At 37.9% G+C, this 20,546-nt stretch overlaps 1 protein-coding gene across 7 annotated transcripts in view; it reads left to right on the top strand.

The window, feature by feature from the left end:
• Positions 1-20,546, top strand: part of SHC3 (SHC adaptor protein 3) — a 148,916-nt gene that overhangs the window by 96,751 nt on the left and 31,619 nt on the right. For 5 of the 7 annotated variants that reach the window (XM_036238631.1, XM_036238635.1, XM_036238634.1 and 2 more), the window contains 4 exons: positions 8,593-8,743; positions 9,733-9,832; positions 12,894-13,052; positions 15,517-15,812. In XM_036238631.1, the coding sequence (XP_036094524.1) occupies positions 8,593-8,743; positions 9,733-9,832; positions 12,894-13,052; positions 15,517-15,812 (706 nt within the window). The remainder of the gene's footprint in view (positions 1-8,592; positions 8,744-9,732; positions 9,833-12,893; positions 13,053-15,516; positions 15,813-20,546) is intronic. The other 2 variants (XM_016133436.2, XM_036238633.1) reach the window with 1 other exon arrangement.

Raw genomic sequence — 20,546 nt, 5'->3', positions numbered from 1 at the left:
CCCCTTCACCTTTATCACCTAGTTCTCCCTTTAAACCTGCTTACATCTGGCAACCATCAGTTGCACCTATGAGTCTGTTTTTGTTTTGTTTGTTCATTCATTTTGTTCTGTAGGTTTCACTTAGCATAATACCCTATAGGTCCATCATTGTTGTCTCAAACAGTAAGATTCATTTTTTATGGCTGAGTAGTATTCCATTACATGTATGTACCACTTCTTTATCCAGTCATCTATTGATGGACATTTAGTTTACCTCCATATCTTGGCTATTGTAAATAATGCTACAATGAACATAAAGATGCATATATCTTTTTAAACTAGTATTTTGGATTTCTTTGGATAAATACCCAGAAGTAGAATTGCTGATTAATAAGGTAGTTCTATTTTTAATTTTTTGAAAACTCTCTGTACTGTTTTCCTAAGTGGCTGCACCAATTTGCAGTCACAGTACATGAGGGTTCCCTTTTCTCCACATCCTTGCCAACACTTGTTGTTTATGTATGTATTGATATCATTCTGACAAATGTGAAGTGATATCTCATTGTGATTTTAATTTGTATTTCATATGTTTACTGGTCATCTGTATGACCAATTTGTATGACCATCTCTTTGGAGAAGTGTCTATTCAGGTCCTCTGTCCTTTTTTTAATTGAATTGTTTGTTGTTTGGTCTTAAGTTGTATGAGTTTCTTATAAATTTGGGTATTAACCCCTTATTGTATGTATCGTTGGTAAACACTTTCTCCCATTCAATAGATTATCTTTTCGGTTTGTTGATAGCTTACTTTGCTGTGAAAAAAATTTCTTAGTTTGACATAGTTTTATTTGTTTATTTTTTTTTTGTTTCCATTGCCCAAGGAGCTATATCCTCTCCAAAAATATTATTAAGTGAAATGTCAGAGAGTTTACTGCCTGTGTTTTCTTTTAGGAGTTTTATGGTTTTAAGTTTTACATTTAAGTCTTTAATCGATTTTGAGTTTATTCTTACATATGGTATGAGAAGTTAGTCTAGTTTTATTTTTTTGCACATATATGTCCAGTTTTCCCAACACCAGTTATTGAAGAAACTGTCTACCCCAATGTATAAAAATGCAATTGATTTCTGTTTATTAATTTTGTGTCCTGCTCCATAACTGAATTCCTTTATTATTTCCAGTATTTGTGTGTGTGTGTGTGTGTGTGTGTGTGTGTAATCTTTAGGGCTTTCTCTATATAGTATCACATCATCTGCAAATAATGACAGTTTTACTTCTTCCTTTTCCATTTGGATACCTTTTATTTCTTCTTTCTTGTCTGATTGCCATGGCTAGGACTTCCAATACTATGTTGAATAGAAGTGGTGAAAGTGCACATTCTTGTCTTATTTTTGATCCTAAGGAAAACACTTTGAGCTTTTCTCCATTGAGTATGATGTTAGTAGGGGGTTTGTCATATACGTCCTTTATTATGTTGAGAAGATAAATGATCAATGCTCCCTCCATTCCCACTTTGCTGAGAGTTTTTATCGTATGCTTTTTCCGCATTTATTAGTATGATCAGATGATTTTTATTCTTCCTTGTGTTTATGTGGTATATCATGTAATTGATTTGTGGATATTAAACCAACCTTGTATCGCAAAAATAAATCCCACTTGATCATGAAGTATAATCTTTTCATTATACTGCCGAATTTGCTTTGCTAATATTTTGTGGAATATTTTTATGTTTATATTCATCAGAGATACTGGCCTATAATTTTCTGATTTTGTGATGTCTTTCTCTGGCCTTGTAAAATAAGCTTAAGAGCCTTTCCCCCTCTTCAATTTTTTTTGGAATATTTGAGTAGAATAGATGTTAACTCTTCATTGACTGTTCAGTAAAATTCGCCTGTGAATTCATTAGGTCTAGGAATTTTGTTTGTTGGAAGTGTTCTGATAACTGATTCAATTTTATTAGTAATAATCAGATTTTCTGTTGTTCTTGATTCAATCTTCAAAGGTTATATGTTTTTAGGAATTCATCCATTTCTTCCAGACTGTCCAATTCATTGGAATATAATTGTTTGTAGTATTTTCTTATAATCCTTTGTATTTCTGTGGTGTCAGTTGTCACTTCTCTATCATTTTGATGCTTGACATGATTTCAGTCTTCAGATTTCAGATAATATGTGGTCTATCTTCCATGTGCACTTGAAAAGAATGTATATTCAGCTGCTTTAGATGCTCTAAACATATCAATTAAATCCATCTGGTTTAATGTGTCATTTAAGGCCACCGTTTCCTTGTTGATTTTCTGTTTGGAAGACTTACTCATGAATGTCAATGAGGTATTTAATTTTCCTATACTTACTGTATTATTGTTGAGCTCTCCCTGTGTTCATCAATATTTGCTTAATACATTTAGGTGCTCCCATGTTGGGTGCATAAATGTTTATAAGAGTCATGTACTCTTGTTGGATTGATCATTTATCATTGTGTAATAATCTTCTTTGTCTCTCATTGTAGTCTTCATTTTAAAGTCTATTTTGTCTAAGTCTGTTGCTATCCCAGCTTTTATTCATTTCTACTTGCATAAATTATCTTTTTCTAGCCCTTTACTTTCAATCTGTGTGTGTCTTTTGATCCGAAGTGAGTCTCTAATAAACACCATGTATATGAGTCTTGTTTTCTTTTCCATTCAGCTACCTTATGACTTCTGATGGGAGCATTTAACCCATTTATATTTAAAATGATTATTCATAAATATGTAGTTATTCCTATTTTATTATTTATATTTGTGTTCTTTACTCTCTTTTTTTTTCTCTTCTTAAAGAAGTCTCTTTAACATTTCTTGTAAAACTTATTTGGTAGTTATGAACTTCTTTAGCTTTTTCTTGTCTGGGAAGCTCTTTATCTCTCCCTCAATTTTAAATGATAACCTTGCTGAATATAGTCTTGGTTGTAGTAGTCTTCCTTACTTTTCATCACTTTGAATACTTTGTGCCAATTCCTTCTGGCCTGCAAATTTTCTCCTGAGAAGTCGGCCGACAGGTTTATGGGAGTTCTCTTACAGGTAACTAACTGCTTTTCTCTTGCTGCTTTTAAGATTCTTTCTTTGTCTTTAACCTTTGGCATTTTATTAATGATATGTCTTGGTGTGGGCCTCTTTGGGTTCATCCTCTTTGGGACTCTGCACTTTCTGGCTTGTGTGTCTTTCCTTCACCAGGTTAGCGAAGTTTCCCATCATTTTTTCTTCTAATAGTTTCTCAATAGTTTCTCATTTTTTCTTCTAATAGTTTCTCAATTCCTTGCTCTCTCTTTTCTCCTTCTGGTACTCCTATGATGTGAATGTTATTATGCTTGATGTTGTCACAGAGGCCCCTTTACTATCCTCATTTTTTTTTCTTTTTTGGATTCTCTTTTCTTACTATTCCAATTGGGTGTTTTCTATTACCTTATGCTCCAAATCGCTGATTCGATCCTCTGCTTCATCTAATCTGCTGTTGATTCTTTCTAGTGTATTCTTAATTCAGTTATTGTAGTCTTCAAATCTGCCTGGTTCTTTTTTTATAGTTTCTATGCCCTTTTTTATGCTAACTGTCTCTTTGTTGACATTCTTACTGAATTCATCTACTCTTCCCCTAAGCTCATTGAGCATCCTTATAAACATTGTTTTGAACTCTATATTTGGTAGATTGCTTGCCTCTATTTCATTTAGTTGTTTTTTGGGGAGGTTTTTTCCTTTTCTTTCATTTGGGACATGTTTGTTTGTGTTCTCACATTGGCTGCCTCTCTGTGTATTAAGTAGATCTGATCACTAGAGCTGGGATAATCCAGGGGTGTCCCTTGAGGGGGTTGTGTGTGCCCTCCTACTGTAGTTAAGCCTTGATTGCAGTTGGCATATCAGTGGGTTAGGTTGACCCTCAAGCTGACTGTATGTAAGAATTGCCCACGATGGCAGTGTACAAGCTGCTGTGTAGAAACTGACCCCATGGAATGGGATTCATTCCAACAGGGCTCTTGTGTCTGCTGAGACCACCCTTTAGTTATGCCACTTGTATTGCTAATTGGGTGGTGTTCTTTTGTGGTCTGAAGTCAGCCACTGGGTGTATTTGTTCTGGAGCTCTTGGAAAGGGCTCCCAAGCAGGCCAAATCAGCTTTTGCCTGTGATCAGCCCAGCACCACCTGGTAGGGGCTACAAAACAATCTGCAGCTGGTAGCTGCCTATGTTGGGCCTGGAGGCACAAGTGAGAGGCTGTGCTGTTAATTGAGGCCAGCTGCCATCAATACTGAGTTTGCAGCTCCTCTGTGAAAGGCACAGGGCACCCCAAGGCCAGCTTCCACCTATAGTCTGCCCATAAGTCACAGCCACTCAAATATCCTTGGGCAGTATGTGAGTTGAGTGTGGTGGGGTCTCAGGGAATCGCCAGGTTGGGGCAAGTGGTGTTCATCAGGTTAATGTTGATTTGGTGTCAGTGCCAAGTCTTGGGCCACTCAGCAAGAGGCACAGGTATACTGAGCTAGCTGCTGCCTAACCAGGGCATGAAGACCTTTGAAAGTTTTTAAGAGAGACTGCATTGCAGGGTAAGGCCTGCTGCATGCTGTTGAACAAGCTTTTGGCAGTGTATGAGTTGGTTGGGGAGGTGTTACAGGGAGTCAACAGGATGGGGTGAATGGTGTTCACCAGGTTAATTCAGATTCAGATTTGGTGACACCTGTGGGCCCTGTGGGAGGAGGGCTCAACACAGGGACAATGGCAGCTGTCCCTCTAGCCCTTGCCCTGAAGCCACACAATTCATTTTCTGTCTGTCTGTCTCTGGAGCCTTTGGAGCTGCTGTCTCTTCACTGGTGCTTAGGGTAAGTGCCTGTGAATGAGCCAGTCTGTGTGCAAACCTTTTAAGAAGATGCCTGGTATCCAGCAGCCCTTTGTCTCACCTGGATGGATTGAATTTCTGCTGATTTTCACAGCCAGATATCGTGGGGCCCCTCTTTCCAGCATTAGTGCTCCAGGCTAGGGAGCCTGGTGTGGGACTGTTGTGGGACCTTTCGCCCTATGGTGGGAGACCTCTGCAGTTAGATATTTTTCCCAGGTCTCAACTGCCACTTGTAGGCATGAGGCTAGCCTATTTTGCATCTCGACCCCTCCTACCAGTCTTGATGTGGCTTCTTCTTTATAGCCTTAGTTATGGGACTTGTGTTCAGCTAGACTTCAGATGGTTCTCCAAGTTAATTGTTATATGATTTAGGTGTAATTTTGATATGGTAATGGGAGGAGGTGAGCACAGCATTTACTTACTTCATCTTGACCCAAAGCCCAGTTGTTTTAAGTGTTAAATAAAATAGTAAATATAAACGGGAATTGTGGGATATTTCATTTGTTATAAAAATATTAACTTTTTACCACTGAATTTTCTTAGAACATAGGAATAGTCCACATAGCATGAAACATTTTTTAAAAAGTAATAGAGGGCATATAGGTCATTCAATAGTCTGTATTTGGTTAAACTTATATAATGAAAGCCTATTGCCATGGTGAATTCACTGTAAAAAAAATATATTTTATTTCTCATAAATTTATATTCCACATATTTTTACAGGTTCTATAGCTACATTATTTAACTTACTCATGGAAACAATATCTACCTTTGTCTTCATTATTATGAAGACTTCTGTTATCTCTCTGAAATCTTCACCTTTCTTGAGAGACTTTTATTTATTTTTTCTTCGTCTGCTGAAAAATTTCTTTTAAGACATTCATTTTGGAGGTACTTGTGAAGGCCCCACATTTTGTGGGTTGACAGAAGCTTTTACAAGCTCAGACAAGCCATGTGTAAGAAGAATAAGAAGTGACAGAGACCCAGATGGCCCTTGGCAGGAGAATGAGTGAACAAACTTTTCAATTTTATATATAATGGAATATAGTCATTGAAAAGAATACATTGTTCTACATGTATTACCAAGACAAATCTCAGAATTTTTAAATAGAGTTAAAAGGATATGAATCATTTGTGTAAATTTTAAAAAACACAAACAATTATATATATAGTTTATGGATAAATGTGTGTCTATAAAAATGTGCAGGAATATTATATACCGACTCTAAAATATCCAAGGGCAAGCAGGTGATGAACTTGTTTTACAATGAAAATGTTCCAATATACAAAAATAATTTTACAGTGGACACCTTCATATCTACCATCTAGAGTCTGCCATTAACCTTTTACTGTTACTATTACATATCTATCCATCCAAAATAAGTTTGACAAATTTTATTTCTTTTTTTAAAAAGGGAAGTAAACAGCAAAATGTTCATACCTGTTTCATCTCAGTGGGTATCTTTTTATTAATTATTATAAATTTCTGTACTTTTGAAATGTTATATAAAAATAAAATAAATAATATTAAAATAATATGTACAAAAATGGGTGGGGGAAGTTAATTAAACTACCATGCTTCTCTTGGAATATACTTAACATATGAAGTCCTATATTTGTTGAAGCTTATCAAAGTCCCTATGGACATCCTGTTTTGTAGATTTTTTTTATAAGATTTTTATTGCCTTACTCCTTTCCCCAAATGTTATCCACTGCCTCAGGGAACCGTGATGATAAACAAATGGGACTATGTCAGACTAAAAAGTTTTTGTACAGCAAAGGAAACCATCGACAAAACAAGACAACCAACTGATTAGGAGAAGTTATTTACTAATGATACATCTGATAAGAGGTTAATATCCAAAGTGTGTAAAGAACTCATACAACTCAACACCAACAAAAACAAACAATCCAATTAAAAAATGGGCAGAAGACTTGAACGGATGCTTCTTCAAAGAGGAAATACAGATGGCTAATAGTCATATAAAAAGATACTCAAGATCACTAATCATCAGAGAAAAAAAATTAAAACCACAATGAGATATCACCTCACATTTGCCAGAATGGCTATCGTAAATAAATCAAAGAATAACAAATGTTGGCGGCAATACAGAGAAAAGGGAACCCTCATACATTTTTGGTGGGATTGCAAATTGGTATAGCCACTATGGAAAACAGTCCAGAGGTTTCTCAAAAAATTAAAAATGGATGTACCTTTTGACCCAGCAATTGCACTTCTGGGTATTTATCCAAAGAAAACCAAAACAATAATTCGTAAAGATCTATGAACCCCAATATTCATGGCAGCACAATTTACAATAGCCAAGATATGGAAACAACCTAAATGTCCATCAACAGACAATTGGATAAAGAAATTAAGGTTCATATATACAATGGAATATTACTCAGCCATTAAAAAAATGAAATCCTACCATTTGCAATGACTTGGACCTAGAGGTTATGATGATGTGTGAAATAAGTAAGACAGAGAAAGATAAATACCATATAATTTAACTTATGTGTGGAATCTAAGGAACAAAAAGGACAGACTAATCAGAAACAGACTCACAAATATAGTGGACAATTTGGTGACAGACAGTGGGGAGGGGGGTTGAGAGGCTGGGAGAATGGGATGAAGGGTTAAAGAAGTACAAATTAGTAGTTGATAGATGGTCACAGGAATGGGGAACACGGAATAAAGAATGTAGTTAGCATTAATATATTGCCTAGGTGGAAAACCAGAGGAGAAAAGGAGCAATTAGGGGGATCGTTTAATAAACTATATAAATGTCTAACCAATGTACTGTACACTTCAAACTAATTAAAATAAAAAAAATGTTAAATCTCAAAAAAAAATTGCCTCTAATTGTTTTTGACAAATAAAGGGGAAGAGGTATTTTTCCTTGGGCAAACTCTAAATAAACTCAAAGACAGCCTTAGGAGTGACATCTTCTGAGGAATGACTAGACAGTTTATATAATGACCGTTCTCTGGGAGCGGGGCTTTGAAGGAGTCTCAATGCTGTTATGTCCTCTCTTACGGCTTCCAGGCTATTTGTTTTCACTGTGGCTGTGGGCTGTTCGTTTTCACTGCTACCATGGAGAAGGGAATAGGACAAGTTAAGATGTCACAAGCTGCTGTTGTTATAGCTGTTTTTTCTTAAATCTAAAACTTTAAAGTTTATTAGAAATTATTTTGAATCCCTACAGTGGTTGTAACTTACAGCCGTTTTTGTTTGCTTTAAAAAAAGAACGAACACTCCCTAGGTTGTTGTAAATTCTGGTTAAATTCTAGAGTTTTAAATAGTTGATCCTGAACATTGTTTTTGGCCTGTTTTATTGTTTCTTTTATGGAAGAGAATATTTTCAGAGGTTCTTACTCTGCCATTTTCCCTGATGTCATTAAGTAATTTTAAAGATGATTTTGCTTTGGGTAAACTTCATGATTTACTAAAATATGTGTATGTGACTTGAGGATCTAGTTTTCTTACACATAATTTTTTTCTTTCTTAATTAAAATGTATATTTTTAAAAGGACTTTTTTTTCCCAATTCAAATATGACTAGCATTTTGCAAAGTGTAGAATTGTGAATAAGGCAGAGTTATTCTCTCATGTGTTTTTTATATATGTCTGAAACCTAGATGGTTCATAGAACAGTGACTAAACTTTTTTTCTGAGGTGACAGGTACTAACATTAGATTTGTTGGTTTTAACTACAAGCTCAATTTTTTTCTAAAGCCCTTGGAAATTCTCTTTTAACAGAATGCAGAGTCTGGATGAGCCATGGACTGAAGAGGAGGGGGATGGCTCAGACCACCCGTACTACAACAGCATTCCAAGCAAGACACCGCCTCCAGGGGGGTTTGTTGATGCTCGATTGAAAGCCAGATCCCATGTCCCTGACACAGCCCAGGTAAGTGTTATATCTTTTTCCTTGGATGCTGGTTAATTAACCATAAACATTATTTCCTTTGTATTTTCTTCAACATTACTTTTAGGCTGGTGTTCTGTCTAGTCTTTGACAGAATAGATCACAAACTTTTCCCCCTTGAATTTCACAAAACACAAATAGAGGAGGCTTCTGTTTTAACATTACAAGGTTATGCCAAATAGCCAAGTACCTTGGAACTATATTGTGATTCTTGAGATAGGAATCTAGAGGACTCCTCTTCATATTAGGACAAATCTCATTATATTTCTATCTTTATGAGGAGAAGAGAGAGTTCAAGGTTTTAAAAAAGTCTAGATGCTTTGAGTTCACTGAAAAGACAGTGGAAACAGGCCTTTAAAATGGTGAGAATTTTGTGAATTTTTCTATTTTAGTTAATTTCCTGATTTTCCCTTCAACTCAAAATTCTAGTAAAGCAATTGCTTTCTAGAGTTATAGTATCTCTAGTTTGTTATAGAGACTTTTTTTTCATGGCACTAATCTTATGTGAATGATTATGACACTAATAAAGCTGTCAAACGTAACATTGAAATCAAGTGTCAGTAGCTCTGACACGGAGGGAATTAACTGGGTGGACTTGCTCAGATGGATTGGGTGGGCAGTATGTTCTGACACATAGACACTCTAACTGAAATTTATTTTAGGACATATTGAGCGATGCTACTGCATGTGGCAGAGCTCAATTCATGCTCAAATGAGTGGGGGGAGGAACACTGTGGGGAAAATGAAAAAAGGGGAGAATGCATAATTTTGATGAGATGCTTCCTCATACCCATACAAACTTATTTCCCAAATCTTAGTGCCAACTGTGAGGCATGAAGAGAAAATTGAGTGTAATCAGGGATGAAAACAACTGATTGCTGCAGTCCCGTCTACTGTGTTATGGCTTTTGGAGATGGGAAAATAAGATGAAAATATTTTTTTTCTCTTTGTGTACTTACATATGCCCATAGTTTGCAGGAAAAGAGCAAACTTATTACCAGGGAAGACACTTAGGAGAACTATTTGGTGAAGACTGGCAGCAAACACCCATCAGACAAGGTGAGAGGGAAGGTAAGGAGGGTGAGAAACATAAAAATATAGAAGTCATTTGCTACTTTCTGGTCTTCCTTGCCCTTCTTCCATTCTTAAGAAATGACTGATTTGCTTTATAACTCCATATAGATTAGTTTTCATTTTCCAGAATTTTATATACATGTAATTATATATTATGCATTCCTTTTTTTTCCGACTTATTTTTCATTCAGCAAAACTATTTTTAGATTCACTCTTGTTGCTTTATGTGTTGTTTATTCCTTTTTTTATTGCTAATTAGTATTCCACTGTATGAATATCCTGTACTGTTTACCTGATGATTAATATTTGTTTCAATTTGTGGCCATTACAGATAAAGTTGATATGAATATTCATGTTAAAAAATAAAACAAAGAAAAAGTAATGTCTCCCCATTGGATATTTCATTTCCTGAAAACCCACTGCAAAAATCTGCTGAGGGTGGGACTGCAGATTCCTGACCAGATCAAAGAAGTAAAATAAGGACTGTGGGGTGCCCACTACTACATATCAGCTGTAGCCTCTCCTGACACAAGGATCAGTTCATGTCTCTCAGAACTTACTGTTCACAAGCACCCTGGAGATTTTCTTCTGACAGGAGAGCTGAAGAATTGACCTCTCCAGAGGCATCTCCACCCATTTCAAGTGGGAGTTGGTAGGGGGACTCTGAAGTGCTTTTCATGGAGTCTCTAAGCTCCCCAGTGGTTCCTAACAGGAACTAGTAGCTTCCCCTTCCTGGTGTCCCCATATCACCCCTATCCAGGATCACCTTCAGGAAAAGTAGAGTGACACCTGTCCTAGGCAGAGATGATGCCAGGAATACATCCTTACATGCCCTGGCTACATTTAGAGGACACTTCCACATGTAATTGAATCGATGAGCATGCACCTACATTTCACATTAAAAATAATTTAGACATGGCAAAGAACTAACTGCTAACATAAGTCTTTAGTCTCTAAACAGTTATTTCTGTGTGTGTGTGTGTGTGTGTGTGTGTGTGTGTGTGTGTGTGTGTGTGTTTTGAAGGTTTAATTTAAAACATTTCCCCTCCTCAAACATTTCCATAATTCGTTCAGTAGCTCTGGGGTCATGGCTACAAACTGCAGGGTCTGAAGGAGATGGAGTGACAAATGAGTTAAGATTCAATTTATATAAATGTATATAAATTTTACCATTTATAGATTTAACATTAAAGGCTTTTTCCTTCATTGTAGCCATTCATGCTGGGAGTCAATGGCAATACATTTTTAAAAGATCCCCTCTGTGAGAGAATTTCACATGTTGCTTGCCCCATCTGAAAAATGACCCATTAGTGCTGGCCTAGTCAACTGAGTATAATAAGTCCTGGCAGAAGCCACCACCTAGCTCTACCTTAGAGTAGGATAGAAATAGCAAATCAAATTTATAACTTTATCAGAGATACTTTTTTACCGTCTTCATCTTTGTACTACATACATTTAAAATGTATTTATATAACTTATGTGTATCTAGACCTATAATAACTGCTAAAGACTAAAAGAGACACATTATTTACATAATAAATTTACTATATTGAAAAAAAGATTAGGTTTATTTAAAAATGAGATCTTTTTTTTATATTAAAGTTACTCAAGTCAAGAACAGACAATGTAAAAGATTCATCATGGCAAAAACGAGCCTTATGTAAGTTCCTGTCCTAGAACTTGAGACTCATAACTCTTAATAAATTTCAAAGTCTCATTTGAAATATCTTTTTTCATTGAACAAATAAGAAGTTCCCTTGTTAATTCGCTGTTAGCTATTTCCCCTTAAATGAAAATGGACTCTTAGTGCTGCTGTGGTGTGTGTGTCCACCTGTCCCCAGATTCACACCTCCCGTCGTGTGAGTGGGAAAGGACTGTTGTCAGGAGAGTTATTCATTTGGGCTTTTAATTTTCTCCTTTTTAAAATGAGTTTGTAAAATTCTTCTTGCACATTGATTTGTTTGCAATGCACACATGAGTGAACTGCAGATAGCCGCTGCTAAATAGGACATAACTTAGGAACAGTCTGTGAAACATAGACTGGTCAAGTCAAGTGCAAGAACAGGACTAGAGACAGGTCACGTCTTTGCTGGAGACACTCCCCCAAAAGAATTTTAGCAGGATATTTACATTCCCACTGTAGGGGTGGACAGTGGTGTGCTGGCAAAAGTCCAACAATGGGCTTTGGAGAAAGTTTCTTAAAAAGCCCTGAAGCAACTCTCACTTGCTAGATTGAGCTAGCTTCAACATCCCACTGTCAATAGGGTATGAAAGGTAACCTCTCTCCAGAGATGTGAACGCTAAAAGACCATCTTGAGAATATGCCAGTACAGTGTGCTAGAGACAAGGATCCTGTAAAATTGGATAGTGATGCAAGCAGGTGTGATCGGGCAATACCCTTCACTCTCCTCAGGTGACAACAGCAGGCATCACTGGCCCAGCCTGGGCATAGTCTTGGGCCAACTGTAAAGTGCCTTAGAGGGCCTGCCTTGGGGGGAGGGGGACCTTAATCACAGTCCCACTCTGGGCCTCCTTTGTGGAGCCAGGGGCTGCAAGGCTCTGTTTTATAAGGAAGGTGTCTCAGATTATTAGGTAGTAACTTTCTAAAATGGGTTGCAGCACTTGTATTACATTGCTAGAATGGGGTTAACTTACAAAGCATTCACTTACACTTAAAAGGAAAAAAGGGCAATTAAAATAAAGCTTGATGCTCTTTTGCTTGGTTACTTGAGCTCAAGGCCTTTGTTAAGGGTTTGAGCAGAACAAGCCATGGCCTGCTCCACTCACCAGGCCAGGTCAGGGGACCAGAGTCTTGGTAAGGACACTGTCATGGGTGTCCGCTGTTATGGGCTGGTAGTTCCCATTTCGACATGAAGGTGTGGAGTGAGTCCTAGCCAGAACAAAACTGTGTGAGACAAGATCAGAAGAGATTAATCTGATAGGGATCTGCAAGAAGATAGCCTGTAGGACCTTCTCTGTGAAATGCTAGGTGGCTTAACTGTAAATGCACAAGCAGTGTTACCATCAGAAGAAAAGAGGGCTCATTTTCTTGTTGCAGGGTCTGTGGACATCTACAGCATGCCAGAAGGGAAAGCGCATGTGGCCCCTATGGGAGAAGCCCCTACCTACGTGAACACTCAGCACCTCCCACTGCAGGCTGGGCCATCTGCCAGCAGCAGCGCAGAGAGCAGCCCAAGGAAGGACCTCTTTGACATGAGTGGGTTTCCATTTGCCTCTGATTTTCTTTTCTTTTAAGTTGGCTTTTGATGCTGCCTTTTATTGGAAATCTGTGCAATTACCGATTTTCTGGTAGCTGAGTTTTAATTAACAGTGATAACTAGCTGCACTCTTCTGGGTTATGAGTGGGATTTTCAAAGTTTTGAACTTGGCTAGCTTCTGCTGTGAGATTATAACCCTCTCTGTAGTCCAGAGACAAAGCAATCTCCCTCTCTTTTTGGCGTTAACTTTCCTCTTGAAGATCTACACATTTGTTGAGACAAACAGTATACATAAATAAATGCACTCATTTATTTATTCTCTTAAATATTAATTGGCTATTGTGTGCCAAATACTGTCTCAGTTGCTAAGGATACCAAGATGAAGTGGTATGGTCACTGTCTTCACAGTGCTCTCGGTCTGTTGATCAAGACCAATATATGACCAAGAAACTATAGCACACCCCACTTGTATGCATGTACCTCCCTCTCATTTTTCTCTCATTCTTTCTCTCTCCCCTTACTCCTCTCCATTGAGCATCTAGCATGCATCGTATACCATTCTATTTACTGGGATATAGGAGAAAACAAAATAGGCAAAGTCCCTATTCTTATGGGGCTTAAATAATCACTATATATTACCAGGTAGTAACAAGTGCTCTGATGAAAAATAAGACAAGATAAAAAGAGAGACAGGAAACTACTGAGATAGCAATATCGTGTACCACGGACCTTCTGCTCTTTGAAAACTTGAGAAAATTAAATCATTCATGAACTGATTAATGGAAGTAAAAACTGTTGTTAAGGAATTTTGAAAGAACTTCCCAACGAGCTCTTCACAAAGAGCTCTATATCCCCCCAATTTTTTTCAAATCCAAAATTACAGGCTAAAGAAGGAAGGTGACTAGCATTTAACAAATTTCTACCATGTGCTATGTACTTATTATGTTATTTAATTTTTGCAGTGACCCTACAGGTAGATACTATTGTTGCAGTCATATACCATATAATGACGTTTGTGTCAACTACAGACCATATATACACCAATGGTCTCATAAAATTATAATGGAGCTGAAAAATTCCTGTCACCTAGTGACATCATTCCTGTCTTAATGTCATAATGGTACAATGCATTACTCACATGTTTGTGGTTATGCTAGTATAAACAAACCTACTGTGCTGCCAGTCCTCTGAAAGTACCATCTATGTTTGTATAAGTGCACTCTGTAATATTTACACAATGGCAAAATTGCCTTACCATGTCTTTCTAAGAATATATCCCCATCTTTAAGCAACACACAACTGTGTTATTATTATGACTATGACTATGACTATGACTATGGCTAGAGCCACCACTTTGCTCTATAAATATAAATTTTAACTACTCTAATCAGGAAAAGGATAGGATAAAAAAATCAAATTTTAATCAATAGTTTTAACTTCTTTTTCTCTCCAAATATGTAAATGATTTCACAAGTGTCAGAATGACTTTATTTTGGTTTTATTTTTCCACCTCACTTTTGCCCACCCTCTACTAACAATTAGTCTTATTTTGCAGCATTCGTTGACTATAGGGTCAGAACTATATACCAAGAACAGTATTGGACTTTGGGGATATACTTGAGCCCAGGAGGATGCAGTTCTTGTTTCTTGTGGTGCTTGCTTTTTATTGGGTTAGCAGTGCAGTCCTAAATAATCATTATTATACAGTACACTGGTGTAGCACTGCACAAATTTTTCATAGTGCTTTTGTACAATTACCTTATTTGAAAATTGAACAGATTTAATTAGGCAGGCCTGGTCACATCTTTGCCACTGATGTTTTTTATTACAGCAGCAGTCTTACCATTCACTAATGCCCTGTGGCGAGAGATATGTTCTGAAGGGCCTGAAGTCAAGCTCAGTCCTAGACACTCACACAGGAACCTTTTCCACAGGGAAACAGGTGAAGGTCAAGGGAAGATAGGGCTCCTAACCTGGGGCAAGTCACAAAAAAGGCACCCAATAAATGTCAGTTTCATTCTCTTTTAAAAATTCACCCAGTCCAAAGATTTTGAAATAAACACTTGATAAGTTTTGCACAAAATCAAAACCTAGCAATTTGTGTTTTCCTTCGTGTATTTCCTTTGATATTGGCAGGCTTTTATTCAGAAGAGAATATATTTGTTAAAGAGACTAGCCGACGTTTCAGAGAAATTAGATGGCGTGTAACATGCATGGCCTCCTACAGCATGTAGAACTGAAGTCATTCTAACCAGCTGCCTTAGGAAAGCAGACTTGTCATGCCAAGATTTCGGCTTTGCTTTCAAATGCTTGTTATGATGAATCTTATTATATTATTAGCCTGTGATTTGTCTCCAGTTCTTTCTTCTGGTAGAGTTGCCTTTGCATTCCCATCCCTTGCATTGTACCACTTATCATTTGTTCTTTTTGGGTTGACCTTTTGCTGGCAAATGTTATTGGCAGAACCTTTTGAAGATGCTCTCAAGAACCAGTCCATGGGACCTTTGTTGAGCAAAGCAGCATCTGTGGAGTGCATCAGCCCCATCTCACCCAAAGCTCCAGATGCCAGGATGCTGGAAGAGCTTAAAGCAGAGCCTTGGTACCAAGGCGAGATGAGTAGGAAGGAGGCAGAGGGGCTGCTGAAGCGAGATGGAGACTTCCTGGTCAGAAAGAGCACCACCAACCTGGGCTCCTTCGTTCTCACTGGCATGCACGATGGCCAAGCCAAGCATCTGTTACTCGTGGACCCAGAAGGCACAGTGAGTACAGCACAACTGCTTTCCTTCCTTTACCCACATGTGCCTGCTAAAGTCCTGACAGCACTCCTCCAGGACTCTGAGCCCAAGCACAGGGGACTAATGCTTTCAGGCCAGAGCTGGGCTATGGGAAATCATGGGAGTCCATGGTCACCAGGGCCCAGGCAAAAAGACTTATTCTTGTGTCATTTAAAATAAATACAAAAACTGATGAAGTTTTTCTCCCAAATACGCTGATATGGCACAAAGAAGTGCAGGGCTCCTTGGTTTTTAATATTTCTCTCAAATACCTCTAGAAAGTGAATCATAGGTTTTCTTTGCAGGTTGTAGCATGGGATGAAGCAGTAAGTAAACCCCTATTCATCAGTCTCGTGGTTTCCCAATCAGAGAACTAATGCCTCATGACAGTGAGTTTGGCAGCATAATTGTATCTGAATAATTCTGTATGTTTGACTGAATAGCTCATCTTCCAGTCAATAGATTTGACTTCACCCTGGCACAGTCCAAGAAATGCTAAGTTTAATGAATGTAATTATATTTAACTAACTATTGAGTAAATTTCAGGATTATTGTTTAAAATCTTTTATACAGTGAAAACAAAGAAGCAGGTCAAGCTTTCTAAGCAGTGTTTGAGAATACTGTATTATTTTGATTGATAGGTAGGGATGAAGGATTAGTCTTCAGCTGTATGTGGTGAACACAATTTAACATTGTGTGTTTGGAGAGGGAGTGGTGTTGCCTGAGATAATTTGTTACCTAGGGTGTCTAGACAGAATTAGTTGCCCAGAAAACTCAGCTTTCTAGATACCATCTCTGTACCTCTTGTTTCCCTCTCCACCTGGGCAACCATTCTTGTGACTATAATGTGTATCCTTCCAATTTACCTTCTTTTGTTGTATGTATTTTCTTAAAATATATGGGGAAATATACATAATTCGTGTTTGTGCATTTTTAGAAATTTGCAAACATGATATTGTTCCACAAATCCCATTTCATTTTTTCCCCCTTTGGTACATTTTTGAGGTCTGTCAGAGGTGCCTTTTGAATACTGAACAGTTACTTGGATGGGCTGCCTAGGAATCCCTATATACATGGTCTGTACATCACTTCCTGAGCTCTCTAATGAAGAAACGAGGCACTGAAAGCACACTATAAACCCTTGCACATTTTACCCTTGTACTTAGGACAATCTCTCTGGGGCATATTCCAGGAGTGGAGAGTTTTTGGTCATAGGATATACATGCATTTGATTTCACTAGGAGTTTCATTTGCTTCCAGAGTGGCTGTACTACCTATATGCACAGCAATAGAGCATGAGAGTGTCCCCTTCCTCCTCTTCCTTTATATCATCCCTCTAGTTTTGCTTATCTGGTATGAGTGAAGAGTGAAATGATGTGTCATTTTGCCATACAATTCTTTGATTGCACTTCATGCACAGGTTTCTCCTGTACATTTTATGTTTCTATCTTTTCCCCCTGTGTCTCTTCTAATCTTATTGGGCTTTCTTGTTGAGTTTTTCAGCCATAGAATTTTCGTATGTACTTCTCCCAATTTTCACTTATCAGATAATTTTGTCTGAGACATTCTTCATCAAATAGAGGTATTTCTTTGGAATATAGCCAAATCCATTTATTTTCCTCATTACATTTTATGTTTTGAGTTTTAAAAGATTTCCTCACCTACAAATGACATATATACTGTATTCTGTTATATTTTCTCCTATCAGCTTTATAATTTTATCTTTCATAGTTACATTTCAAGTCTAACTAAAGTTACATTGGAAGATGATTTAAGATAAGGACCCACCATTTTTCAAATCTCTGTGTAGTGAGCCAACATTTGTCACCATTTGCCAAATAGTTCATCTTTTCTTTGTAGTACTGATGATCCTTCTATGACATACTAAGTTCTCTGTGTCATAGGCCTGTTTCTGGACTATCAATTTGTTCTATTGATCTGACATTTTATTCCTTGTACAACTACTACACTATATTGGTTATTATGTCTTTGAAACTGTTTTAATCTCTGGTGGTATGAATCCTTCCTCTTATTCTCTTTTTTATAAGTTGACTTAGCTATTCCCAGACATTTATTCTTCTTTGTTATGATTTTAGATTCACTTCATCAGGTCTTCAAAAAAAATGCTGAGGTTTTGATTAGACTTGCATCAAGTTTATAGATTAATTTTGGAAAAGCTGATTTTTTTCATATTAAATCTTCATATCCATTAACATGGTATATGTCTCCACTTATGTAGTTTATAAGATGTCCTTGGTTAGAATTTTAAAATTCTCTTCAGAAAGTTCTTCTGTTGCCTTTGTTAGGTTACTTCATAGGGTGTTTAGTTTTAGTTGCTGTTGTATGTGGTATGTTATTATTTTTTTCTCTACAGTTATTACTGCAGGGAGAGAAATGTTATGTGGACTTGTCCCCAGAAATTTTTCTGATTGCAGTAGTTTTACTGGAACAATAGTCATGCCATTGTAAATACTAATGGTTTTTTCCCTTGTCTTCCAATTTCTGTCCTTAAATGTTTTCACCCCACCTTGCTGACTAGGGTGCCTTTGGGATTGGCTAGGAAAAGGCATGCTTGTTTTGTTCCCCACCTGAATAGGAATGTTTGAGATTTCATTCAATTAAAATTGATGAAGGACTTCTGGTCAAGATGGTGTGGAAGACAGAATCTGTGCTTGCCTCCTCTTATGACCACATCAAAATTACAATGAAACTACACAATAACTGTTATTGGGAGTTGCCTGAGATCTGGCTGAACAGAAATCCTGCAACTAGGGACATATATAAGAGGCCAGCTCAAGACCGTTAGGAGCAAGTGGAAATGCAAAATGGGCTGGTCCCACAACTGTGTGTGGTGGTTGAGAATGAGGAGGGATATCTTGGCTGTAGAAGTCCCTCTGCAGGAGTGAGGGCTCATGACTAAACAGTAGTCTCCACAACTTCTGGCTGTATAAAGCGGAAGAGATTGTGGCTGAGTGAGACAGAGGGCTGTGAGAGTCCTGGATGTTCCTCTTAAAGGGCTCATGCACAGACTTAATTGCTAATGAACTCACTCGCTCTGAGCTTCAGCACTGAGGTAGCAGCTCAAAAGTACCAGGGATATATGAAGAGGAATTGAATTGTCTGGCTTCACGGCGAGAGCTAGAGGGGCAGCTTTCTCACAGATAGAAGTGCTGGCAGTATTTATCGGTCCTTTGTTGACCTTCTACCCTTTCTGGAGTGCGGATGCAGGTGGCCACCATATCTGAGCTCTATCAACATTAGTTGCCCTGCCCTGGTGATTCCCTGAGACCTAGGCCCTCCCAACTTGTGGACCCACCCAAGTTGCCTCCAGTGATTTTTTTTTTATATACATACAAATGATGGGTCTTGGCTCATGCTACGGACTTTCCTAAAAATTTCTCAGAGGTTTGCAAAACCCAAATAAGCAGCATCTAACCATAGTGTTCCCATACTTCTTTCTAAGCATCCCCAAGCCCAGCAATAGCAGCAGCTGGCCTCGGTTCCTCGCGTGGCTTCTTGAGGCACCTCTAAGCCCAGCACAGATGTCAGTCATCTCTGGATTGCTTGGTGACTCTTGCAATGTAGCCTAAGAAGTACATAGGCTGTGACTGAGCTTGGCCTGCAGTGAGGCCCCTCCCAGGAGGCCCTTGAGCCGATACACCTAATGGCCTGGTTTGACTAGAGCCAGACCACCACCCAGGGATGCATCTGAGAATGATACATCAAAAGGGCATCTCGGGTGGCACCAAGCCCTGCTAAAGTGAATGCTGCTCCATAGGGTCGACCCCTCACTGGCCAGTCCTTACAACAAATCAGCCCAAGGGGGATCCACTCTCATTGACATGCAAATAGAAAACAAGGCTCAACTACAACAGGAGGGTACACACAACCCATACAAGGACACACCTTGAACACTTGGCTGTGCCACTGGACCCCACAGCACACCTACTACATAAAGCCATTCTACTAAGACCAGGAGACTTAGGAGCCCTACATAGTAACAAAAACAGGAAGGCAGCCAAAATGGGGAGACAAAGAAATGTGTCCCAAATAAAAGAATAGAACAAAGTTCCTGAAAAAGTGCTAAACAAAATGGAGACAAGCAATCTACCAGATGCAGAGTTTAAAACACTGGTTATAGGATGCTCAATGAACTTAGGGAAAGAGTAGATAAACTCAATGATAACTTTAAGAGATAGAAAACATAAAAATGGAGATAGAAAAATAAGAATGAGTCAGAAATGAAGAATACAATAGCTGGAATGAAGACTATATTAGAAGGAATCAACAGATTAGGTGAAGCAGAGGATCAAATCAGAGATTAGAATGTAAGGTAGCAGAAAACACCCAAGCAGAACAACAACAAGAAAAAAGAATCCAAAAAAATGAAGATAGTTTAAGGGGCTTCTGGGACAACATCAAGTGTAACAACATTCGCATCCTAGGGGTACCAGAAGGAGGAGAAAGCAAATAATTGAAAACCTATTTCAAAAAATAATGAGAGAAAACTTCCCTAACTTGGTGAAGGACATAAACATACAAACCCAGGAAGGTCAGAGAGTCTCTAACAAGATATATCCAAAAAGGCTCACACCAACATACATCATTGTTAAAATTTGAAAGGTTAAAGATAAAGAGAGAATCTTAAAAGCAGCAAGAGAAAAGCACTTGATTGTCTACAAGGGAACTCCTATAAGACTGTGAGCAGATTTCTCAACA

The sequence above is a fragment of the Rousettus aegyptiacus genome, unplaced genomic scaffold (assembly GCF_014176215.1).
Source record: "Rousettus aegyptiacus isolate mRouAeg1 unplaced genomic scaffold, mRouAeg1.p scaffold_m13_p_3, whole genome shotgun sequence".
In the NCBI taxonomy this organism is placed as follows: Eukaryota; Metazoa; Chordata; class Mammalia; order Chiroptera; family Pteropodidae; genus Rousettus; species Rousettus aegyptiacus.
Note: the sequence above shows the minus strand (reverse complement) of the source record. Positions and strands in the feature narration are given on the sequence as shown.